The sequence below is a fragment of the Caloenas nicobarica genome, chromosome Z, assembly GCF_036013445.1.
Source record: "Caloenas nicobarica isolate bCalNic1 chromosome Z, bCalNic1.hap1, whole genome shotgun sequence".
NCBI lineage: Eukaryota > Metazoa > Chordata > Aves > Columbiformes > Columbidae > Caloenas > Caloenas nicobarica.
In genome coordinates, this window is record NC_088284.1 from 11,797,916 (window position 1) to 11,825,210 (window position 27,295).

At 39.6% G+C, this 27,295-nt stretch overlaps 1 protein-coding gene across 1 annotated transcript in view; it reads left to right on the forward strand.

Moving 5' to 3' along the window:
* GLIS3 (GLIS family zinc finger 3) overlaps positions 1-27,295 on the forward strand; it is a 167,878-nt gene that overhangs the window by 17,669 nt on the left and 122,914 nt on the right. Inside the window, 2 exon segments of the mRNA XM_065657257.1 lie at positions 15,552-15,759; positions 21,577-22,702. Coding sequence (XP_065513329.1) covers positions 15,552-15,759; positions 21,577-22,702 — 1,334 coding nt within the window.

The window sequence follows — 27,295 nt, forward strand, 5'->3', positions numbered from 1 at the left end:
TGTAAATACTTAAGAATTTACACACCTTTACTGATGTGAGACACACTGTTCCAGAGGATTCACTTCAATGCCTGCGTTCAAGCTGTTGGGTTGTTAATTCATTTGTCTGATCACATTGTACCTTTTCAAACTAATATCACAAAGATTGCATAGTCGGTTCAATGAAGTGCCCTACTTTAGCCCATTGATAACTTTAGAAATATTTATGTTTTTTTCCTGCCACTCAACTGCACCCTTTTGGAAAACATGGTGGCAAAAATTCTGTGATGGCAATAGCAGGATTAGAAGAGTAGAAAACGTGGAGATCAAAATGTCATCTTGAAGACTTCAGGCTTTATAGATGCCTGTTTATGAAGAGTTAATTTAAGACCTGGTAAAGTTAGACATCTGTGTAGCTGTACTTTTTTGTCTGTGTATGTATGCATTAGGTGGTGAAACATGCTTGTCTGTGGTAAAATACAGTGTGGTTTAGTTTCACATGCATTCTTAGTAGTACCCAGGTATAATACCTGAAGAGAAGCAAGGACATTGTTAGTATAGCAGATATTTGTTATGTGAGGCTATGGTTGTGTTTCACTGTTTCTTGTGGAATTAAATTAAAACAACAACTCAAGAACTTGTTTTCAAAGATAATTTGATGAAAACTTTACTCTTATTAACACAGGGAAAAATTAGACCTGGAACTGACTAGTACCTGTTTTGGACCAGAAATCAAAGAAACCATAGAGTAAGTAGCTGACTGGGCATAGGAGCAAAAATTCACAATCTAGTGTATGTTGGTACGCTTTAAGAGATCTTTATTTGGCATTGCAGAAAATTCTGCTGATTTCCAGATTTCAGCACCTGACTTTTAACAAGAAGAGTTGTAAAAGGGCCTACAACTGTGTCTTAGCTGACAAATTTGGAGTTTCTCCAACAATTGTTAGGCCCTTTGAAAGTGTATATGTTTCTGGCCTTTTCACCTAGCAAACTAGGAGGAGCTGTGTTGCATATTAGGCAGAAGAAGAAGGGCAGTCTCAGCTGTTAAGTTTCTTTTCTGATCCTGAGGACAGTCATGAAGATCTGCCAAAAGGAAGGATACCTAGTTGGTGTATGCACCTTGTGCTTTCATAGGATCATGTAATCGTAGAGTCAATTTGTTTGGACGAGACCCTCAAGATCATTGAGTCCAACCATAACCTAACTCTGGCACTAAGCCATGTCCCTAAGAACCTCATCTATGCATCTTTTAAACACCTCCAGGAAGGTGGCTCCACCACTTCCCTGGGCTGCCTCTTCCAGTGCCTGACAACTCTTTCTGTGAATAAATTGTTCTTAATATTCAATCTAAACCTCCCCTGGTGCAACTTAAGGACCCTTATTTCCTATCATCCTATGACTTGCTACTTGGGAGGAGAGACCAACCCCATCCATGCTCCAGCCTCCTTTCAGGTAGTTGTAGACAGTGATAAGGTCTCCCCTCAGCCTCCTTTTCTCCAGGCTGAACAGCCCCAGTTCCCTCAGCCGCTCCTCATAAGACTTGTTCTCAAGACCCCTCACCAGCTTCATTGCCCTTCTCTGAACTCTCTCCAGCACCTCAATGTCTTTCTTATGATGAGGGGCCCAACACTGAACACAGGATTCAAGGTGCGGCCTCACCAGTGCTGAGTACATGGGGATGATCACTTCCCTAGTCCTGCTGGCCACACTATTCCTGACACAAGCCAGGATGCTGTTGGCCTTTTTGGCCACCTGGGCACACGGCTGGCTCATGTTCAGGTCCCGTTGACTGACACCCCCAGATCCCTGTCTGCCAGGCAGCTTTCCAGCCACTCTTCCCCAAGCCTGTAACGCTGCCTGGGGTTGTTGTGACCCAAGTGTGGGACCCAACACTTGGCCTTGTTGAACCTCATACAATTGGTCTTACTCCATCGATCAAGCAGGTCCATATCCCTCATAGAGCCTTCCTACCTTCAGGCAGATCAACAATCCTACCCAACTTGATGTCGTCTGCGAACTTACTGAGGGTGCAGTTGATCCCCTCATCCAGATCATTGATAAAGATATTAAACAGAACTGCCCCAATACTGAGACATGGGGTACACCACTTGTGACTGGCCAACTGGATTTGATTCCATTCACCACAACTCTTTGGGCCATCCAACCAGTTCTTTATCCATCGCCGAATACACCCATCCAGGTCATGAGCTGCCAGCTTTTCCAGGAGAATGATGTGGGAAACAGTGTCAAAGGCCTTAGTGAAGTCCAAGTACACAACAACCACAGCCTTTCCCTCATCTACTGGGTGGGTCACCTTGAGATAGAAAGAGATCAGGTTGGTAAAGCAGGACGTGCCTCTCATAAACCCATGCTGAATGGGCCCCATAGCTTGGTTTTCTTGTATGTGCCGTGTTATGGCACCCAGCATGATCTGTTCCATAATGTTCCCCAGCATCAAGGTCAGACTAACAGGCCTGTAATTCCCAGATCTTCCTTCCGGCCCTTCTTGTAGGTGGGTGTCACATTTGCCAGCTTCCAGTCAACTGGGACCTCCCTGGTTAGCCAGGGCTGCTGATAAACAACTGAAAGTGTCTTGGTGAGCACCTCTTCCAGCTCCCTCAGCACCCTTGGGTGGATCCCATCAGGCCCCATAGACTTGTGTGTGTCCAAGTGGTGCAGCAGGTCACCAACCATTTCCCCATGGATTATTGGGGCTTCATTCTGCTCCCCATCCTTGTATTCCGGCTCAGGGGGCCGGGTACCCAGAGAACAACTGGTCTTATAATTAAAGACTGAGGCAAGGAAGGCATTTAGTACCTCAACCTTTCACTTACCTACTGTCGTTATGTTTCCCCAACATCCACCAGAGGGTGGAGATTCTCCTCAGTCGCCTTTTGTTGCTGAGGTGTTTATAGAAACATTTTTGTTCCCCTTCACAGCAGTAGTCAGGCTCAGCTCTGGTTGAGCTTTGGCCCTTCTAATTTTCTCCCTGCATAACTTCATGGCATCCTTGTAGTCCTCTTGAGTAGCCTGCCCCTTCTTCCAAAGTCATATATTCTCCTTTTATTCCCAAGTTCCAGCCAAAGCTCTCTATTGAGCCAGGCTGGTCTTCTTCCTGCCAGCCAGCCTTTGGGCACATGAGGACAGCCTGCTCCTGCGCCTCTAAATTTCCTTCTTGAAGGGAGACCAGCCTTCCTGGACTCCTTTGCTTTTCAGGACTGCCTCCCTCTTTCATGCATTTATATGGAAGTAAAGCCAGACCTAAAGACAGGACCTTGGGACAGTTGTTGGAAGTTTTATGTGAAACTTGCTTGCCGGCTTACATTTTCCTGTGAACATGCATATTCCTGTGAGATAGTTATTGTTCTGGACTACTTGCCCCAAGTTCTAGCTTTTGCCTCTCTTTGTAAATTATATGAGATGGGCTGTTACCTTACAGCCTCCTGGAGCAACCGAGAGGACGGGCTCTGGTTGGCGTCCTCCTCTTAGTCCTGGAAAGGATGTGCATTAGGGAATGAGATCACCTCTGTGATGCCTGCAACACATAGCTCAGTTTGCGATTTTGGCTGCAATCTGCTTCAGGATTCCTCTTTGTTTGGATTTCTCAGGCAGAAACATCCTTTTTAAAAAATGCCTGCTGATTAAAAAAGCACCCACCTTTGTGTAATGATGATATAAAAGCAGAAATTGGCTTTCAAATAATTATTCAGAGTGAATAGAGGGAAAGGATTCCTATTAATTTTCAAAGTTCTTGCTGTTGTCTGAAACAAATGAGACATCCCTGGTTATGAAACTAGTGATTTTCTTTCCTGAAAATGCAAGTTTTGTGAAATCCTACAACGCCAGTATTTGAACAGAAAACTGAATGTTTCTTACCTATCTAATGTTTAACTTCCCTTTTTCTCCCATATTTTAAAATAAAATCACAAAGTGTTCCTCTGTTCAAAATAGACTCTGATAATTTTTTTGGAAGCAAATTTGAAATCTGGAGTAATTCCTGCAGTCCGGACATTCACTGGCAGAGTGCTTACCCTCCGTACCCCACTGAGGTGTTTGCTCACACATTTGCCTTTCTCACAGCAGTGTCCTGACGTTTCTTCGGGTTTCTTCTATATTGGCTATACTGGATTTAGCAGGATGGAGTTAACTTTCTTCGTAGCAGCCCGTACGCTGCTGTGCTTTGCATTTATGACTAGACAATGTCGATAACATACCAGTGTTTTGGCTCTTGGTGAGCAGTGCTTGCATAGTGCCTAGGCTTTCTACCCCACAAGAAACAGGCCAGTAGGTTGAGGGTGAGCAAGACGCTGGGAGAAGACATAGCCCAGACAGCTGACCCCAACTGACCAGAGGGATATTCCATACTGTATGATGTTGTGCTCAGCAATAAAAACTGAGGGAAAGGAGGAGGATGCAGGGGCATTTGTGGTTATGGAATTTGTCTTTCTGAGCAACGTCTACACATGCTGAGGCCCTGCTGCCCAGGAAGTGGCTGGACATCTGCTTGCTGATGAGAAGTGGTGAATACATTCCTTATTTTGCTTTGCTTCTGCACGCAGCTTTTGCTTTATAATGAAACTGCCCTTACCTTGGCACAGGAACTTTTCCATCTTATCTTCTTCCCCTGTGCAGGGGTGGACTGAGACACTGGCTGGGTGGGCATCTCTCAGCCAGCCAAGGTCAACCTACCACATCTGAGCATTGAAAACTCTCCCAAACCCAGACTACGAATCCACACTCTACCTTCGTTCAGCCTGCTTGTGCAGATTTGATTCTTGAATGCTGCGTGAAGAAGAGGAGCTAGTCGTATAAAAGTAAAAATTCTATAAGCATTATTCTGGTTATTGTCTTTTCTTCAGTTATAAGTGCTTTAACTCCATTGGCCTTGTTTAGTCTTGTGGAGGCTTTTGGAAGTGGAGTGGGCTTTGTTTTGCATCTGTAGCATGCAGGGGACATCAGAAGTACTTCAAAAGCAAATATGGTTTTTTTAGCAGAAAGTTTTACAAACTCTAGAACAGAGTGTAGATTTCAGTGATAGTGAAATACAACCACAGCTGACTGCAAGAGGTGCTGATTTATGTCCTATTCACATTAACTTCAGGGAACTGCAATCCTTGAATTGCAGGGAATCCCTGCAAGTTAATGAAAATCAAGCCAGAATGCTAAAGAAACACACAATAAATCGTATGAAGAAGAATACATGAACACCTGCATATGTCAAAAGTTTGAAAAATTACCTAGCCATCCCATAAGGCCATGTTCTGTTCGTAAAAATGACTTATGTGCTTGGGAATTTAACTTCAATGAAAGTCAATAGGATGAAGTCCTCAAAAATCACATAATCAGTTTTGAACATCTTACTCTTAGATATATAGCACATTCTCTCTGTCAAACTAATGTAAAGGTGGATATTGCTTGATTTCTTTAGAGGTGTGGAGGAAAGATACACAGTTGGGACAACCAGCTTCTTAAAAAGGTTTCAGTCTCCATCAGGACATTGGTGTGGGTGACACAAAGCTGCTTCGTGTCAGCAGAGCACACATTGATTTGCCTTTTTTACGCCTTTGTCCATGAACACTTCTTTCCACCCTTCAGACGGCCCTTGCAGACGTGCACACACACCGTTCTGTTGGCATGCCGGTGTGGTTTCCTGTGTCTTCACATCACACCTTACTCAGCAGCCAACTTTGGATGCCCAACCCTGCCAACACAGCAGCCTCCTCTTCACAAAGTCATAGCTGTGGTTAAGATGTCGTTCTCTGTAAATCAGTTTCGGCAAGGATGATGGCTAAGGGCATGAGCTGGGCTTGTCTTTATGGGGCCTGAGCCATTCAAGCGGCCTTAATCCTCCCTCTTACTACCCTGGCTTTGTGGAAGGTAGATGGACTCACTTTAACACGATGGAATGAGCTTTTTAAAGTCTTTTATTTTTGGTCACAACAACAAAAGGCCTGGGAAATTCTGATTAATTAGCATACCTTGGACTAATGAAAGAATGAAATTGAAAGAAAAATGTCTAAATCTTTGAGAGGAGTGGAAGCATGTAGTGACAATACAGATTTTAAATACTTGTGGTTGGTTGTGTAATTTTCCCAGGGTTTGCCTCATTGACTTGAAGAGATAAGAGTGGAAAGACAAGTGGAAGGTTTTGTTTGGACCATGATGTAATAACATTTCAGCTTTTAAGGAATCTTAATAGGCTATAACATAAAGAATGCTGATAGTGGCCTCCTCCGAAAGTCAATTTAAATAATAAGAACCACTGTCATTTTATTATTGCAAGGCACCTTATTGACCACATATTTCATAGAACAAGATTGCACGTGGAAATAGAAATTTCCAGAGAAGCTGTGATATTCATGCAGGTGGACTCTTTAAGGAGTAATTTCTCAGTCGGGAAAATGCTCTTCTAAACTGCTCTGAGGTAATCTTATATCCTGAACTGAGAAAATGCATACTCTGCATAAGTAAGTAAAACTTTATAGCAGAAAAAATATTCTCTTAATGACAGAAGTTGACTTTTTATGAGTTGCATGTAGCTGTTTGGCGTCTATATCTTTGCAACTATTAGTTTCATTGATCTTTAAGGGCATGACTTTCTGACTTCCTGAACTTAAGGGCTTTTGACAAAACAGTGACAACTACTGAATCCAAGGTTTGTTTGAGCTGATTGTTGTGAGGGTGGAACAACCAGAGATCAGTGCAGGAACTTTTTAAATGATGAATGACACATGTCAAAACCATTTTATTTTTCTTGAAAAATACTTTCGTTTCAGGGGAAAAAAAAATCCATTGTGTGTGGAATGAGATTTGCATAATGCTTCGAGATAGTGGTACTGTAGCAATTCAGACTTTGATAGTGTCTGATAGACATGGTTGAAATGTATATATAAGTTAGCAAGATTATAACTTGAAAAGACAATTGTATTTTTACTGAGAAGTTTTCTGAACCGATAAAATATATTGATATTTAATGAATCATGAAACTTTTAAATGAACCATGAAAGCAATAGTTAAACTAATTAACGGAGTATAAAGCTTTTTAGAATACATACATTATGTGTGCTCTATGCTTGTTACTTCCGCCTGGTTAAACTGACAACTAAAGTAACGGTCTCATATTATCTTTTAGAAGAAACAATATTAAACATTATTTTGTTTCTAATGCAAAGAAAAAAGAGAAAATTGTTTGTTTGTAGTGCTCAGAAACTCAGGGACAATGCAGTTTTAAAAATTACCCTTTAGTATCCTTGAACAATGGACTTTGTGAAACAAAAACGCATTGAATGTGATTGCAGGTTACTTACATTCCCGGTTGCATACTGCAAGGGCCAGTTTCTGCAGTTCTTTCCATGTTAACATTTGCTACCCGTTCTTAATTAGTATCAGTATTCAACAGGTTGGCATTTATTCTTCTCTTCTCCTGCTTGTACATTTTGGTCTCTTAAAAAGATGCTTTTCTGAGAAGCAGTGGTCAAATGTAAAGGTAAATCTGTAAAAATTTAGAGAGCGAGCTTCACATGGGATTACAGTTTAACACTGAGCGAATCCTTTATTGCATGCTTTTTTGCTGACCAGATGTCTTCTGCTGGATCAGGACATGCAATGCGGGCTGGCACTGATGTGTTATGGTGCAGAGACTGAGACCTGGCTCACGCCGAAGGTGGAAATCAACCTCCTTGCTCTTCTCCCCTCTGCTCAGGACTCCTGCACAGCCAGCGGCAGGTTCTTCTGGGGGGAAGTTGTCACAGATTGTTAAGGCAGCGTAAACTTGCTGTCTGTCCACTTACCCTTGGTGCTCTGCAGGATGGAGCTGTCATCCCCGTGTCTGAGTAAAGGAGACAAAAGATCTTCCCTGTGCCTGGGGCCTGGAGGAGGGAAGGGGTCTGCATCTTTCTTCCCAGCATTACTCACTGCCTGTACAACCAGGCTGACAGGTCAAGTGAGTATAAGAAGAGCCACAAAGATGATGAAGGAGTGGAGCATCTCCCGTATGAGGAAAGGCTGAGGGAGCTGGGGCTCTTGAGCTTGGAGAAGAGGAGACTGGGGGGTGACCTCATTAGTATTTATCGATATGTAAAGGGTAAGTGTCACGAAGATGAAGCCAGGCTCTTCTCAGTGACAACCAATGATAAGACAAGGAGCAGTGGGTGCAAACTGGAACACAGGAGGTTCCACTTAAATACGAGAAGAAACTTCTTCTCAATGAGGGCGAGAGAGCCTGGAACAGGCTGCCCAGGGAGGTTGTGGAGTCTCCTTCTCTGCAGACATTCAAACCCGCCTGGACACCTTCCTGTGTAACCTCATCTGGGTGTTCCTGCTCCAGCGGGGGGATTGGACTAGATGATCTTTTGAGGTCCCTTCCAATCCCTAACATTCCGTGATTCTGTAAGGTGTGCGCAAGGAAGGCTGCCTCTGTGTTAGATAGTACAATAAACAGCAAGAAAACAGAAGTTACTGTGTGAACAAGGGGTACGTTGCTATGCTGCCTTGCTTCAGTACTTGGAATGATAGAGTCCTTTCACTAACGGATCTGGATGTGCCTGTGGGTAGAGATAGCAAAGCTCCTTCATGGCATTTTCTAGAACACTAAGGATGTTGAGATAACAGATATTATCTGATCTGAGCATCTTTTAATTAAAATTGAGGAAAAAACTTCAGGAGTTACTGGGAAAAAATGCTAAGTATGTATTTCTAACATGAAGAAAAGCAAAAATGTGCAGTGAAGGCTGAACAGTGCTAGAAGTTGTTGTGGGAGATGAAGTGTTACAGAGTTCAGAGAATTATTTTTCTAAAGTGTTTTCTTGTTGCCCCTCCATAATTGGCTCTTCTTGCATAACGAGACATGTTGTTTCACTTCTAGTTCAGTGCAGATACTATGAAAATAGAAGGTAAATTAATTATTTCCAAAATGGTTCTGCCAGATAGGGATTCCTAATCTTGCTCTGATACACTTCGTAATTATTCACCCTTAGATTAATATACTAGTAGGGTAATGTATTACATTACTTGTGGAATTTTTCTTGATTCATACCAGTTATTTGAGAAGATTAGGAGGCTTGCACAGTGTATTCATTCTGGCTAAGTTTTGTGGATAGAAACTTAGCAGAAGCTGGTATGAGTAACTGATACTAAAGGGAAGTGGTAGCACAAATTAAAGTTGAAAAGCTGTGTGTTTTCTGCAATAGAAGGGTGCGTACTGTGTATTATCATAACAGGGACAAAATCAGAAGTCATCTAATGTCACCGATAACAAATAAGAAGTTACTCATTGCAGCTAAAACATTTATATTTTAGTTCAGTTAAACATTTACTGGTCTGTGCAGTAGTTAACTGATAACTTCATACTTTTTACACAAAATAAGAAAACGAAGTAGCTTTCAAAATAGTTTTTCAATAAGTGTGAGGCCTTCCTGGTATAAATAAAGCCAATTCAAAATTAATATGAGATATTATAAATGTCTGCAGATCTAATTGAAAATCTTTGTTTTACAGTGTGCATTTTCTCCTGGAAGTTTCCTGAACCCGACTGTTTCATAATATATTCCTAGTTTAGTCATTACAAGACCACTGTTTTCATTTGTTTAAATTTAGTGGTTAAAGTGTTCCACACAAGTAGGTGATCTCACTGCTGTCTGCTTTAAACCAGCTAAGTTAATCACCTGTGAGGTATTGTTTTCACCAGTCAGTTCTGGATAATTTTCTACCTTGGTTCCACTTGAAGGGAGACATTGTTTTTCATTGTGCTTTGTCAGTCTGTTTTGTCTCACAGTAGAGTTGCTGAAAGTACATGCTTGATAACTTCATACAATGAATAGCAAATAGCACTGGAAATTAGTGCAAGCTAATTTACCAAGTGTACTCTGATTGTAAAGAGACTGCCTTTGCAAGATTCAATGCAGGGAGAGCTTTTAAAGTGCATACATAATATTTTCTCATAATAAAGTGTGGTCATATAATTCTGTTTAGTGTATTTCCTCCAGATTATTTTTCTTGCTCGGAAAGGTTGAGTCTCTGCAAACAGTTAAGAACATGGGAATTGCCAATATCACATTAATTGTCTAACTCGCTGTTCGGAGTGGACACTGCCAGAGGCTTGGGAGGAAATTTCTAACATGACTTTGCTAATTGTAAGTGTTAAGAAAACCATAAGCTAAGATCATAACCATGAGGTTAAAAACAGTGAGGTTTTAGGGTTTCAATTTCAGAATTTTCTCTCTAACTTAGAAAGCCCTGGGTTTTTTTTAAATTTCATTTTTTAAGAAAATAAAGGCCAATAATCACAGTTGCACTTATGTATAGTGTCTGTGTGGTGTAGTGTAGTTGAGAAACTACTATATTTCACAAGATATGCAATAGAAGTCACAATCTGGGAGCTTTTTGACCCATAGTTTAGTAATTTACTTGTACCCCGAAAAATTCCAGATTGCATGCCATACAAAAATTGCTCATACCTAATGTAATTTTGACTGAATTTTTGTAGTTAATCTACAAGCTTCAAGGTCTCCCAAAACAGACTTGGGCTCAGGGGATGATACCAGTGTGAAGAAGCCCAGGTTCCCAAATAGACAAAGATTTTGGCTAGACCTGTGAGAATGGATGCAGGTGGCCATCTCCCCCCTCTTCTGCCTTTCTTTACCCCCTTTGAAGCTCCACTTCAACACACTTAAGGAAGTTTTCAAGTGGTCTGACATCCACTACCTGTGGCTGGTGTCTCTGTCCAGGTAGGTTGCATGCAACAGTGTCTCTTAGCTGGAGTGGGAACAGCAGAAGGTGGCCACTGTGTTGAAGGACATAGGGAATAAGCGATAGCTTATTAATAGTCATTAATAATATGACTAAAATTGACATATGGGAGACCTGAAAGGAATTGTATGGCAATCCAAAGGAGAGATGGACTGGGGTATTTCCCACCTGGAAACAAGTCTACCAGGCAAAAACCTTGGAGTTTGTTCGATCAGCAGCTACTGCAAAGCCTCTCCAACTAGGATGCCAAGAACCCCGTGGGTGTGTTCACAGCAAAGATGTGTGTGGTAGCTGGGGACTGCAACATCCAGAAGATTCAGTGTGTTGTGGAAAACCAAACCAAATTTGTTTTAAAGGCATTTTGGTGACTTATGTGTAATCTATATAAGAATACATTGTCACAGTCTTACTTTGGTCTCTCTGTCCTTTTTAGTATTTATTGTCTTACAGTATGCTTTTTAGAGTGTGCCCTTTTCTCCTGTTTTTGGTGAATACAGAATCCACACTAACAACACTGGAAGCCAATTACATGGGAAACATTAAAACCAACTGTTTCCAAAGCTCTTAACTACTGTATGTCAACAGACAGAAAATCCCCTAAGGAAATTACCTTTTGCTCCTTTGTTGCAATTCTTTTATTTCTGGCTCTTATTCTAACAGTAACAACAGGACAGATTTTCAGATAATTTTAATAGCTTTCTTTCATACTGATTGATTCTGTTATTGCAGAACGCATTGATCTAAGAGATGATTGAATTTGATCTGGTGCTGTGTATTCGGTATGTTGTGCATTTCAGAACACCAAACAATTAAACCTGGTTTTGTTGTGTGTTTTTGTTGTACTATGATTTACACATGGGAAGCATTAGTTTACAATTTCAAAGGTTTGGTGAAGCAGTTTCATTTTATAACCTTGGTAGAATTAACAAGGTTCAGGGAAGAAGTTTCATTTTATAACCTTGATAGAATTAGCAAGTTGCTACTCTTGACTTGGAGACAAAGGAAAGATAAAAGAAAATGTGTTTAAATGGAAATAATTTCATTTTGGAGTCTGCCTCCTGAAAGTATGAGAATGATATGAAAAAAGATAATATCTTCTGAAATTCAGTGTGCCTAAGTTAAAGTAGTTGTATTTTTCTGTATTCTTTGAACGTGCTTCAGAAGATTGCAGTGAAATATTTTTTGCATGCCAATGATGAGTGAAGCTTAGCTATTAACCAGCTATGGAGAATAAACAGGAAAAATAGGCACGCTAGCGAATGAGGAAGTAAATGGATTAAATTTTTTCCATAAAATATTTTTACTGCTGATACTTGTTAACTGTTACTTTTAGTTATTGATAAAGAGCAATTTTGATTTATGTGTAATATGTTTATTTGGAATTGATAACACGCTAATCAACCGTAGCTCTTCCTGTGAGCCAGCTCAGGGCTGATTCTATTTTCTCAACTATTGTTGCCTTTATTGAACTATCTCCTGATTTACATCTTAGTGTGTAAGAAAAGAAATTGCTTCTCTTGCTTATTTAAAATATTAGATCCACGTATTTTTCTCAGAATCTACAGTCTGATTCAAAACTCACTATGTCTCCAAAGAGGTTACCATTTATCTCCACTGACGTGGATTCAACACATGAAGGAATTGCTTGTTGTCCTTTCACTGTCCTGAAATTTTCAGGCTTTGGGTCAATGATACGGCAAACCTGAAGTGAAGGCTCCTCTCTCTTGCACTATGTACCCATATGATGCCAAATGCCGATGTGGGACGTAGTCATTCTGCCAGTTCACGTTTATTCAGCACTTTTGGACACATTTTCTGACAGCTTGCCTTTCAGAAGCAGGCTCATGCCAGGTCAGATGTCCATGTTGTACACATTTAACTTTATGCCAGATCAGAAATGGTGTGTAATCCTGCAGCTGGCTTAAAGCCAACATAAGCTTCCTATCTTGTGCGTATGCTCACACCTGATTCAGATCAAGCTAATACTGCTCTGTGACCTGCAGGGCACAGATGAGGTATTAACGATTGTCTTTTGGCACATTTATGCATGTATGAAACAGTGGATAAAACGTTACGACTTTGCCTTTCATACCAGTAGTTTTTTACTTTGCAATCTGTTTCAATGGTGGGAGCTAATGATAGGTTATTTCTTGGTTAAACTCTCTCCTCGCCTCCACCTTTTAAGTGTAAGACTTGTAATTTTTCCCCATAACAGCAAAAAAAAATCAGTGATAAAAAGAACAAATCATTTTTCTTCCACTTCTGCGTCATTGAAATGCCCAAGCAAATGTTTATCAGGACCAGAGTCTTGCATTTCTTTTGCCTGTCATCCCAGTAATACAATCTCTCCACAGTACTCCTTTTCTGATTTTTTCCTATCAGTGAACAGTGACCAGACCATCTTTAGCCTTCATCCTTACAGAACAAATTGTCTTAGCTGTTCTCAGCATCACCAAGGTGCTGTTTGTGCACAGATAATACGAGCAGACCCTATAATTGAAAGGTAAACCAGGATGTATTGAGGATGCCACATTCTGTACTTAACAGTACAGGTTTGACACGGCTCCCTTTTGTGGTTTTGCTTTTGGGATTTTTTTTTCTGACATGTGAGTTCCAGGCAGCTTGTGTTTAATCATGTATAAATAGCAATTTCACTGTATGGTTGCAGATGGTTATTTGAACCAACTAGGTGACATATGGCCTGACCCTAAATGAAAATCTTACCAGTGCACAGTCCTTGATTTCCTGGATATGACAAAATAGATGTTATTGTTACCCACTGAAATTTGTTGAAAGTGGCTTGTGACTTATTATGGTGTAATCTAAGGAAGAATCAATATATATTTGGTGACATGTAAATTTTTAACTTCATCCCACCCACTCTTGCTAAGAGGAGTAGTGTTCATATTGTCGCCAGGGGCAACTTATGCTTTTTGCCCTAATTTTGCCAGCTGGTTCCATTTTAGCACTCTGTAACATTATAAAAGTGACTACTGAGTAGCACAGTGATTCAGCTTTAGTGAGTTCAAAATACCAACTACTGCACAGGAAAGAAAATAAAATGTCTTCTCATTTTCTTTTGACTTACTTGGACATCTTTATTAAGGGGAGACAGTAATCCCACAAGGCTTAAAAGTTTTTTTTTTTCTGGTACCCACAATGGAGTTAAGTTCAGTACAAGGAATTATCTTTACATGTTTGTCCTCAGAAATTTCCAGTCCTTCTAGCTAAATTTCAGGATGGGTTATTAAATGTTTTCTTCCTTCCTTATCCTTGAGTTTTCAGCCAGGTGCCATATTTGTCACTTACGTTTCGATGGAGTAGAAGTAAGCAAGCTCTTTTTCTTAAAGGGCTGCCATATTTCCTCCTAAGGAGCACATTCTGGTGTAGTCAACTTGTAACATCTGTATATGAGCTTACAAAGTAGTTAGGATCCCAGTGGACTGAAAATCGTGAATGTGTTCCTCACACATATGTAAGATGTTGCTATTTAGTCAAAGAGAAGAATAATTTGAAAAAAAGGCAAAAAAGAACAGACCTCTGAAACAGGAACAAACATATCTATTTATCTTCTTGGTCTTTTCCCTTTTTTTCCAAAAAAAGCACTATAATTTGAAATTCTAGGGTGAATTGCAAAAATTTAAGATAATCCTGTTTGATCTGGAGGACATTGAAGGATCTGGATTTTCTTCCTATGACTGTGAGGGCCACAAGTGCCTTAATGTACTTCTTTGTGAAGTCCACAAACAGTTTGAATGTCCTTGAGAAAAATGAGTAAATAAGTTGTACAACTGAGTCAAAAGTAGATCTAATTTAGAAAATAGTTTAAATTGCAATACTTTTCACTGTTTCTTCTGATGTTGCTATCCTGCTTTGGGGAGTAGTCTGAACACAGGGAAGCAGCTAGAAATGTGAATAATCTAATTATGAAGTTTCAGCTGTGATGAGAATTTGCTAGGTAGCCAACAGCTTCCATATTATGACCTACATTTTAACTCTTACAACTTGATGTGTTTAAATGCAGAGTATCTTGTAAACCACCATCTGTGGCCTAAATCAGAACACAAAGTACACAGAGCCTTTTCAGATAATATCCCACTTACCAGCTACCTCTGTAATCATTTCATGCTACTGTATAATAGCCACCAGTTTGAGTCATGGCAGCAGTGATTAGGAGCAGATTGTCGCCTTTTGAAAAAAGTCCAGAATGCTTGATCCAGCTCAAATTCCTCTCCCCAGGCCTCTGAGGAACGCTGGGTTCCAGCCGTAACTCCGTCCTGGAGGGGAAACGGTCCAGCCTGTGCACTTGGCCACACCAGTCGTGTTGCAAGGGGTTGCGATTTGCGTGCAGAGCTGCAGTCCCCGTGCTTTGTGGATGGGTAGTGGTAGAAATGATGGAAGGGCCTGCAGCGACTTGGCGCTGTGGGGTTTGGTGGGCACAGTGGTGTTCCTGCAGCCTCCCTGGGTTCTCTGGTCCCTCCTTCTTCAGAGAAAGGTGTGCTCATGGCTTGGCTGTCCCTCAGATCAGGGCTGCTCTTTTACCTGGACTCTACCAGAGGTGGCTTTTCTGATATTTTGTCTATGATGCCTGGTCTTTAGTTTATGTACTTCAGCACATGTTTTAAATGTGCATAGTTTATTAGTTCTCCTTTAGAGTGTTGCTTTCTTTGCTTGGAGAAGTTTGCAAAATCCTTGTGTTCGTCCTCTGTTTCATCTGAAAATAGTCAGTTCCAGTCACTTTTTCTACTTCTGAAAGTGATGTGAGTTCTGTGGCCTCATCATGGAGTCCTGGGAGATGAATACTAACCTGCCTTTTTTATTTTTAGGAGGTATTGGTTATGGACCCGTGTGCAAGTCCATTGGAAAAGGCGGCTGCAACAACATAACAGTCACCAGCAGTCCCATGACAGTTCAACAGATGGGACCTGTTTCACCTCCTGCTAATCAGGTTTCAACAGCATGCAACCAGATCAGCCCTAGTTTACAGAGGTCTATGGATGCTTCCAACCTGAGTGCTTCTCCATCAGATACAAGGTTCCAAGTTACTTTTTCATATTCAGTACTTTAAAAAGACAGTATTTTAATTCTTCTGTAATTTAAATGCAACCTCTCCGATGATTAAAATGGCCTAAATGATACTTTGTTATGCCCCAGGAAATTTAATTCAACTCAATTTAGTTCACATCAGCTACAATCATACTGTATGGATCATTCAAATCATGGGTGAAATTTGCCTACACATTTTCAATGTTTGATAGGGCTTTTTTGTTAGATAAAGATTTTTATAGTCACTTAACTATATGTTTGTACTAAGGACAGGAAATGTTATAGAGGATGAAAGCAGAAATAGTTGATGTGTTGCATCTTCAGGGGCAGTGATCTATTTTAAGCTTACCATAGTGCTAAGAGTGTTACATTGGTGCCTGTCAAGTAACCCTGATGCCAGAAAAAGTAAAAGCTCTTCTAATGTTCCTCTCTCTTTGACAAATACCTTTGCTTTCAAATTGTTTAATTGTTTACATAATTAAGCTAATCAGATCAATTGTTCCCAGTCTGCACTGAGCCAGCAGTTAACTTCATCTGTGTTAGACTTGTGTCCCTGAAAACTTGTCCATTTTCTTAACTCCGGTTGGTAGTTTCATAAAAACTACAGCCTCTCCCTCTAAATGTTGCCTTAAACCACAGATAAATATTGGTTAATTGATTTTTAAATGCTTAAATAAATTTTGAGATTTTGGCTATGAGTATTGTAGACAAACATGAATCATAGAATCATAGAATCATTTTGGTTGGAAGAGACCCTCAGGATCATAGAGTCCAACCGTAACCTAAATCTAGCACTAAACCGTGTCCCTAAGAACCTCGTCTAAACACCTTTTAAACCCCTTCAGGGATGGTGAATCCACCACTTCCCTGGGCAGCCTGTTCCAATGTCACAACCCTTTCTGTGAAGAATTTTTTCCTAAAATGAAAGGAAAATAGTTATTTGGACAACGTCAATATAAATACATTAAGCACATCCTCGGATATTAGTTAAACATAAAGTGAGAAACATTCTGGTGTGTTATTTTAGAAGCTCCGTCCCCACTTTAGTAGATGTGACTTGTGCAATAGTTGCCTAGTGAGTTGAAAAAAAACTGTTCTTTTTTACAAAAGGCCACAAAAGTCTTTATTCTCAAAACAGTTTACATTTTACTATATCGCTTTATTACAAGCCAAGGAATATTACTGAAGTAATTAAAATTGATATTATGTAACTGGAAGAAAACCTTATTTTCCTCTACTAGCAGGTAGTTTGTGACATTTCTGCCACTTCAGTTCTGAAGACTGAGTCCCCCAGGACAATTTACAAAATTAATTATGCTTCCTATGTAAATATGTTAGGGAAAACCATTCAGTGCTAACATGATGACAAATGAGAAATCCAGAGACATGCCTTTGAGACAGAAGAAAACTGATGATATGAAAATGCCATTGAGTAATTATTATTTACTTAATAAGTTTTAGGTGTTCCTGTATGGTTCCGAAGACTCTTATTTTCATCTGAATGTGTGGTGGGGTGTACTGTGTCAGTACTAAGTTACACATTTTTGTTTTTGTTTTGAAGAAACATTTACTAAGGGTGAACTGAAGTTGAAACTCTGGCAGAAGTGAGGCTTTAGTGTCCCTAGTGTCTTTTAATGATTTATCAATGAAGATGTTATAAAATTAGTTTGTCACCCAAAGAATGTCCATTTCAGCAATTTTGCTCTCAAATTGACTATTTTATGGTGCAAAACAAGTTTAAAGTCAGATTTAAATTCACAGGTTGTTGAAATGCCTTTTTTTTTTCTTCTTAATTGCTTCAGCAATAAACTGCATTTGCCTAAACTGACTCCATAATGTGTCATGAGCTGAGTGCCGTCTCTGGATTGCATCTCTTGGGCATCATGAACTGTCCTCTGGCAGCTCAATCCAAACCAGATTATTTGCTGAATTGACCCAAACCAAAATGACTTGTCTTGATTTTTACTGATGGAAGAAAGAAAAATGTTGGCAAAATTGGAGTTTCGCTACAGAAAACATCATATTTTGGTGTATGTAGACCATGAGGGAGAAAACCTTCCTCCATATTTTTTGAGATTTTCCCAGAAACCTTTTCAGAATATTCCGTTATGCTGCTTGAAACCAGATATAATACTGCCATTTACTTTGATGCAAGTCAGAAAAGGTCCTAGGAAGGAGCAAAGAGTTTTTGGCTAGTAAAATAGAAGACCGTGCAAAAAGATAAGAAAACATAATTTTAACTCTTCCATGTTTATGCTTAATATTCTGGGTTATATTTGACACTGTGGTCTCTGTACACAGGGAGATAATAGGAAGTAGTTGCAGGAGTTTCTTGTAGATGTTCATAAAAGATTTGGTCCAAACTCACAGCTGGTTTAGATTACAGTAAGCAGACATGGCACAGTGGTACAGCTGGCTCTTCATTTTCATATTAGGTATATTTATTTTCCCCCAGAATACTACTTTGTCTCAGTGCAGGCTGGGTTTTAGAGAATTTTTCTTTATTTTGGGAGCTGGAATCTTTGTTACTTTTGAATTTAGAGGATTAAGTGAGAACCAAACTTCTTCAGGTTATCTGGCTCTTATTGTATTGTTGAAATTCTGGGCCAACTTTTAATTTTTGTCCTGTTATGAGACTTTTAAAATGCAGTTTTTCTTTGGCCTTGCTGATGGATATGTCACTTTGTGTTAGGCATTAGTAGCTTTTTTGAATGACACTGGTTCTACTATGCATTTGACTAAAATTCTTGAAATTACAAAAATAGACTTAGTACATTGATGTGTGATTTTTTTACCTACTTACAAAAGAGAAAATAAAAATAATAATCAAACTGGCAAAACCCCCCTTATTTGTATTTTCCAGATATAAATATATATAGCCTGGCATGGAAAAATCACACCTCACTTTTCTTGCACTGTTGAAGACTGTGGATGTGTGTTTGGGGTCACAGCATGCTAACATGATTTAAATGCCCCATAATGAACTGTGTTTTAACAAAGCCCGTTGATAACAGGCCCAACAGCCTGGATCAATTTTTTTCACAAATAATTATCCCTTAGATCTACATCTTACACAAGATTAACCTGGTATAGCAATCCCATTCTTCTCATTTCTTGCAATGCAAATTGTAGCCAGCATGTTAATTGTGCTTTTCTTCAGTCTTCTGTTTTGAAAGTGCCATTTAAACCCTGATGAAGTAACATAACCTCTGTAACAGTACCCTATACTGACAGTCCATGTGAACAGGATGTTTCCTATTCTGATACAGCAAATCAACCATCCGTTACAAAGCAAGTATCTCGAGCAAAGGAGCCATCTGTCCCATAGGTCCCTACAGCAAGGCTGGGAGATACTTAAGCTGCATTTTTGCTGTTTGTGAGCCATCTCAGTACACACACACAGCACCTGCAAACTGCTTGCTCTCTCCCACAGCCTGTGCCAAGCATTCTCTCTAGAAAAAAAGGGGCTGAGGGGGCAGCCAGGGTGTCCTGAGCACCAGTTCCTCTCCTCCAGCTCTTCGGCAGTGACTGGCCTGTGTTCTTGCAGCATGATCCAGCCCTTAAGCCAAAGTCACTGCAAAAGGACTTTTGTTTCCTCATGTTGGTTGACAGTCAAGTGCTGGAACATGCTGTAATGTTAAGTAGTAGGACTCGGGGAGTGCTTGTGTGGTGGGCAGAATAAGATAACAATGACACTGTCATTTTTCAGCTTTGAACTCTGTGGCTGGAGCTAAATGTGGAAAACTACGTACATTTCTTTTGTCTGAATGACTTTACTTGGTGTTTTCATAGATTGTTTCAACCTTGGTGATCTAATTGAAAGGTAATCCACAGAACTCAGAGGTGAAAAGTTGATTTACCAAGCAAAATGATGCAAATCTGGTAAATAGTGCCATATTAGCTGGGAATATCTCCAGAGACATTGTTTAGGAGCTGTCTCTTGCATTTTAAATGGGAGTTGTATCCCCAGTTTTAGCCTACGACCTATTCTCAAATAAGTAGTTTCATGTATTTCTAACAAAGCTGCAGTCACTGCAGTAGAGCTGTGGTGCGGACATAGGATGCAATTATGAGCCTTAACAAATCTGTCCCATGGATCCTTGTTTCTTGAAGCAGTGTCTATAATAAAATGTTGCAGAGCTCAGAAGGAACTTCAGTATTGCTTACCCTGAGCAGACATAAAGACTTGCTTCCCTGTTTAAAAAAAAAAAAAAAAAAGCAAGTAAAATAAGTAAAAGGGCTTCCTCAAAGGTGCTTGATGTAACTGTCTGGATCAAGAAAGAGATTTGTTTTTATTTACTTCCTTTATGCTGCATATTTTCTCTTTTAGAAATTTGAAGTTTGTCGCAGCATAAAACCATGCAGTAAAATAATTATAAATAACTGACTATAGGAACCTACCTTTGTAAGTAAGAATATATTATTCCTTGCTTGCCTGACTGGTCCTTTGGATTATTTCATGTAAATATTTAATATACTGTTTACTTAGAGCTTTAAGAAGTATTTTTTAACAGCTGGTATTTAAGGTACCCATTAGCACTTATTAGCTGTCTTTTTTTAAGTCAGTTTGACCCCCCGAAGTCTTTGTATGATAGGAGAAACAATTGTATCTTGTTTTTCCTGTGGGAACCTGAGAAGCGGTGGTTGACTTGTCCACCTTCAAAAATGCATTTTAGATTTAGAACATAAATCAAATTTCTTATGTACTTGACCCACCATTGAAATGCCTTGTTTCATCAAAAGCGTATTGTGAAAATAATAAACCCCCTGTCCTGTGACATCCCCAGGTTCATCTAGATACAGATCTGGTTCTTCCTACTGTTACAGCCCCTTAAAAATAGAAATTAGTATACTGATAGCACCACTGGCTGACAGGAAATCCAAGTCCGCCAAGATGTGAACTGGAAACATAAAGACATAAATCTACTTGGCCTCTACCCAGCATTTCTGGCCATGAATCAGGGACCTTGATGTCCCTATATTTCTTTTTTATACATTTCCGTAGAAAAAATTATGGTTAAGAGCTTGTGAGTGTGTTGTTGTTGTGGTTGTTTTGTTTTGTTTTGTTTTGTTTTTTAAAGCTACCTGTAGGACATTTGCACCATAAACAGATTTCTTAATGTTTCTGTGAAAAACCAATGATAACAGCAAGAGTACACTTTTGTGAAAAATGTTGGTTGCTGACTTGGAAGCAGATAAATCATCAAATCAAAACTACATAACTGCTTCAACCAGTTCTTCTACATTATTCATTCATTTAGTTTGTTTTGTAAAGTTAGATATTATCTGTATGTATAAACTTGAGCTATTTCTGTAGAGAATACTATTTGTATGCCTTAGAATTGGCGAAGTCATTCAGGTTAAATATTTATTCTTTATTAATCAGTTTTCTTCCCGTTCTTTGCCAGCAAAAATAATAGTGAACTCAAATCAATATGGGTTTCATAAAAGGCAGGAGCATAATGCTTGGGTTTCAGAAGCCCAAACCTATATACAGCAGAGCATTGATTTCTGCAGTAATGGATCAAGAATTTTAACAGCAACTTTTCTTCAAAATCTTGACATTTTAAAGTTAGTTTCCTAAGTGACCTTGTTGCATATGCCTGTGTAAGCTTGCTAGTACATTAATTGAGAGTGCTAAAGTTGAGTACCTAAAATTAGAGAGAACTTCCCTCACATGCAGCCTTTCTTTAAATTTATGTCTGTGTGAAGATAGAAGAATGAATTTATAGTGGTATATAGACATGAAATTTGAACTGCTGAATTGTCTAACTGCTTACTTACTTTATTGTGCCGTTGTTTCAGGTCATTCTTGTCGCGTGAATATCTGGCCTCCACAACATTAAGCTTGTCAGAAAGTCATTCCACTTTGACCATTAAGAAAGAGTGGTCACATGGGTACAAGACGCTTCCTTCTGTTCCTCCTGAACAAGATTTACAAAATGACAGTGAGCTGGGGGACTTACTAAATTTCTCACCTGGAACATCTGTGTCCAGTAACTGCATCTATAACTCGTTACCGTCCTACTTGCATGGCATGGAAAATAACCATTCCCCTTACTCTAGTCCTTGCCATTCTTCAGCCCGGTCTCAATCAGCCCGCTCCAAAAAGAGAGCACTCTCTCTGTCTCCTCTGTCTGACGGCATTGGGATCGACTTCAACACAATCATCCGTACATCCCCAACCTCTCTGGTGGCCTACATCAACAGCTCCAGGACATCACCAGCAAGTACCTCCCCACAGCCTGAGGTCTACGGGCATTTTTTGGGAGTGAGAGGAAGTTGTATACCCCAAAACTGCTCTGTTCCACCTGCCCAGAAAGGCTTTCTCATGGCTAACGGCAATGTCACCTTCCCGGGGTACACTGAGAGCGGGGCGGGTGAGCACCAGCGCATGCAGCAGCTGGAGGGAGCCAGCCTGCAGATGGCCGCCGCACCTAACATGGTGATCCAGCAGGGCCCGCCGCCTGCGGACAGCCGCGTGGTGGGTGTCCCGAAAAACGAGCGGCTGGGCGACTTCTCAGGCCGTATGGTGGACATGCCTCCTCCACCCCCACTGCCGCCACCTCCCCCGCAAGGGCCACCCCCACCATACCACGCTCACCAGCACCGGCATCCACACGGCCTCCCCGGTCGCGTTCACCCACTGCCCGTGCCCCCGCCTGCCCCAGCCTCCCTGCTTGAGGAAGACGGTGAGCTGGACGATTTCAGTGGCAAGCATGGCTGTCACTGGGTTGACTGCGGCGTGCTGTATGACCAGCGAGAGGAGCTTGTGCGGCACATAGAGAAGATCCATATAGACCAGAGGAAGGGAGAGGACTTCACTTGCTTCTGGGCAGGCTGCCCACGAAGGTACAAACCATTTAATGCCCGTTATAAACTGCTGATTCACATGAGAGTCCACTCAGGAGAGAAGCCCAACAAATGCACAGTAAGTCTGAATTCTGTCTCTCTTACCAAGAAAAGGCTCTCCATTACTCATGAAAATAGAGAGAAGTTGTAATTCTGCCTTTGTTTTTCGTAGTTAATGGTGTGCTTTTTAACTAGTCTGTGTGAATGAATGACCGCTCCATCTTTCCACCTAGATAGAAAGGAAAGGTATTCTTTAATTTGATATGTGTCAACAGATAGGATTGCACAAAATTTTATTTTCTGAATTTAAAAACTTTTATTGTAGATTGCAAAAGTGACATAGTAGACCTTGATAAAGCAAAATTTAAGTAGCATCAGTACGTAAGTACCTGCATGAAGGATCCATGTGGGAAAAGTGCTGCAGAATAAATGGCACAATTTATCTTGAAATATTCTGGCATTGTGTTACTCCTATTTGACGTGAGGAAATTTTGGGATCTTGCATAATGTTACCATGAGAAACTGAGAAGAGTTTGGTATTTTTTAAAGCGGTTGTTTGTTCCATTACTAACAAAAACAGGCCCACAGCTCCATTTCCATGAATACCATAGGAAGAAAACACACGACAATTTCTCTGTTTACAGATTCTGTCAGTGAGCATTCAAAACCCAAAGTCATGTTTTTCTTAGGGTCACTGCACGTCAGTCTCTCTACGTGTAATGACATGGGGTGATAATCAATCCAGTAATCCCTAGAGTCCACTTGTGTTTAGACTCCAGTGAACCATCTATAATCTCTGTAATTCAGATTCTTGATTGACTGTATATCTAGTCTGTATTTTGGATGACGATGAGCTTACTTGATGAGCCCTAAACTAAAGTGTGTGCCAGGTCATGCTCTGTCACAGAAAAGTGAGACACGTCTATATTAGCTGCTCAGAGATTGCTTTCATAAACAATAAAAAGTGTGATTAATTTCACTGAACTTCAGCAAGAAGTGCTGGATAGTGCCAAGAAGTTTGCGTATCAGAAGCAGCAGCCGCATCTAGCTTTCATGTTTAGAAGTGTAATGAGATGCAGAAATATTCAGGGTAACGTGATAACGCTCATAATGTGGGTGTAAATATGAAGCATAGGCTCTTTTTCTTGGGACAAGCATGCAGAATTGGCATTCTTAAGCAGAGCTGGAATGAAACAGCTTGCTGCTTTCTTCCTTTACGATTTCACAACTGGTGTGAATTTGGAAAGACATATTTGGTTTTCTCATGCCAAGGGGCCGTGGTCTGGAAGTCTCTCAGTATATTTAGGAAATGCTACTTCAGCCACACTTCATACCTTTCTCATCAAGCAGTGACACTTACAATGATATTAATACAATTTCAGGTTTTAAACAGATTTTAAGTGAGATATTAGGGAGAACACTTTGGGCAAGATGATAATGAAGTATGATTTCTGTAATTAACAAAAAATTATGCAAAAGAAATCTTTCATCAAACTTGTATGAATTTATGCTTTAAAGTGATAAATCAAAACGATGCACTCATAATCTTTATTTGTCACCCCAGGGTCTTTCTATAATTTGTTTTCTGGTTCTACCTGTAGGATGTCTCTTCTGATAAAATCATTATGAAGTAAAAGTCTACGTCCACTGTAGTTTGCAGACTAATAAGAGGCAGTCTAGTAGACCAAGCAGGGAAGGAAAAATGCCAAACACACATCTATTATATTATGTGAACCATCCAGATTTATTGCAGAGAATATAGCAGAAGTCATAGGTCTTTGGGAGGAGCTATCTTCGTGTGATGTGTCAAGACACGTTATAATCAAAGGCAACCAGTTACAAAAAGTGACCTTAGTGATATCACACACTAGTCATTGTGTGAGCATTTTATGTGTTGATGGTTTCTGGCATTTTGCAAGAGACAATTTTTTTGTTAAGCATATGTTGCAGTAGTTCCTAGTTAGTATATTTATCATGCAGTATTTGTTTCTGTGCAGCTGAGTGTTGAAATTGTATTATTATATACTGTGTTGTGCATCCCAATGGATTGCTGTGATAGTTCAGCAAGCTTTGCAAGGTTTTAGTCCCCAAGGTTAGGATTACTTCAAAGTCATGTTGTAACACTCATAGAGATAATGTGGAATCAGATGCACAAGCTGAACTTCATAAAATCATTTTATTCTTCTCTGTTATCGCTCTGTGATGATTAAATCATACATTCAAGAAGCAACTTGAAGAACAGCTAGAACTGCAATGTTTGATGTGCTTACAGTAATATCAGAGCCAAGTAAAATATTCCATTGACCTCAGCATTTCTTTTGCCACATCTAAACTACTTTCTATTTATCTGTGGAACAAAAACTTGAAGTGATAAACTGTAGCTACAAGCAATACTCTAGTCATTAGTTCCTTCTTGTTCTGGATGAGCAGTCTTCTTTGATTCTAGAAGATAAAAGTGTCGTAGGGTGGGTATTAATCAGCAGCACATAAAAACATGTGACAATCCTGATAATCAGATCCAAACTTAAAGTTAAGCATTCTTGAGATCAAAAACTCAGAATATACTTGTCCCTCTGTACAAACATAACTAGGGTGGAGTGGAAAATAATTACATACTGGTCTTGTTAGGTTTGTTTCATATTGTCAAGGAAGTTTATTTTCCCTAGGTTTCCTGAAGCAGAGAGTCAGCCATGGATTCCAGAAATTATTCTTAAATAAATAATTTATTTATAAGTCACAGCATAAAGCAGTTTGAGCTGGGTGCTTCCAGTAGTGGGGGCCTCGATTAAAGAAAGCCTTGGCCAATTATATCCTTACAATCTAGGCTTCCCACTACTTATGCATCTGTTTGGGCCAATTGTAAAATCAGAGTCTGGGGTCTCCCCGTTCTTCATTGGATCCCCTCATTTTCATTGGGCGGGCCGTTTCTTAACTCTGCAGGTAGTTTGGTTTTTTACTGACTAGACTAGACGTCAATCAAAGTCCTGACCTCTAGTTGCTATTTTGCACCTGCAGCTGGGGAGAAGAAAAAATCCTTGGCAATAACCAAAACATTCTTCTGTTTCCCATCTTCTCCTACCTACGCTGTTTTTTGCATAACGAGGCAGACAGTTCAGAAGTTCACAGCAAACTTAGTTACTTATGCTAAGTGAGTTCTATGGAAGCAGCTTCTAAACAAGTTCTATAAGAATTAGTATACCAAGTAATTCAATAAGCTAAGGCAGTCTAAGTCTCTGACAGTATTGTTGGTTTTCTGAATTTGCTGTGGAAGCTGCATGTTCACATTAGATCTTGGCATTTTATTCCAATATACTTTGTGTACTGAAAAATCAAGATATATTTTTAATTTCTAACCATTTGTAGAAGATTGGTTCTCATTCTAAAAAATGCACTTTAATTTTAAAAACCGCAAATTTAATGGAGTCCTGCATTTTATCTTTTGTGAGAAATCAAAGTAGGTGGCTGTGCTTTTCCTTGTTTTATTACATAGAAATTTGTGAAGTTGAAGAGCACCTGCATGTAAGGAGCCTCAGCTGAAGCTGACTTGTTTGGAATAGGAATTCATTAAATAGCTGTTAAAATGCATTGGGCTCACTTACTGTTCATTAAAAAATCTTTCAGGTTCTATTCCAACTTAGTGCATCTGGAATGTATTCTTCTTTTCAGTGACCTGGTTTAAAGACTAAAAAAATTATTAATGATGTGGTAATATATATTTAGTGTCTATTCCTAAACTTCTTTATATAAAGTACATATGGCATGTTCAAATGTGTTGTATCTATCTATTAATCTGTGCGCTAGCTTTTACTTTGTAGGAATAAGTTAAACAACAAGTTGAATGAAAAATTGATGTTGAATTGCAAGCAGTTAGTACATCAGTGGTTGAGATAAAATCTGTAGTGTTTGCCAGCAGTTACCACAGAATGGTATCCAAGGTTCCCTCAGATTTCCTCTGGAGTAGAAAAAAAGATAATTCCTGGTGGCTGTGGAAACTCCACAGGAGCAATTGGCAAATGCTGACCTTTTAGTCTCCTTGGCTGTACCTGTGAGATTATTTTCTACTCAGTGTTCCTTCTTTTATAGTGAGTATTTTTGTACTTTTCAAGTTCAGCTGCAATAAGAGGTACTTAATTAGCCTTATTGTCATGATATGCAAACGGAAAGCTTAATATATTTATTCTGGTTTAAGTATTAACAGCATGTTGTTACAGATAAATTTTAGGCTCTCTTTGCTGTTCCATTCAGGTACACTAGGAATGCTTCCTCTTTTGGAACGGAATTAAATATTTTTGTTTTCTGTAGGTTCTGAGCTATGCTTCAGCACAATGCCATTAGTATTTTAAAGTATGGGATAGTAAAATACTGAACTTTTTGTCTCAGCTGCTTAATGTGATTTAAACCAATAAAATTGCTATTTCTTGTCAGTTTTGAAGAAACATGCACCTAACGTCTGCTAAATATCTGAAGTTATCCCACAGCACATCAGTCTACTAAGCATGTAAAACAGAAGGTATGGTTAAAAAAAACCAACCAAACATAAAACATTTGTATAATGCTTTTTTGAGACACATGTAAACATCTTTGGGTGAGCATGAATATTTAGATTTGTGTGTGTGTGCACACTATTTGAAGAACATGTGCTTGGAAGATGGTGTTCAAGAAGAAATTTTGA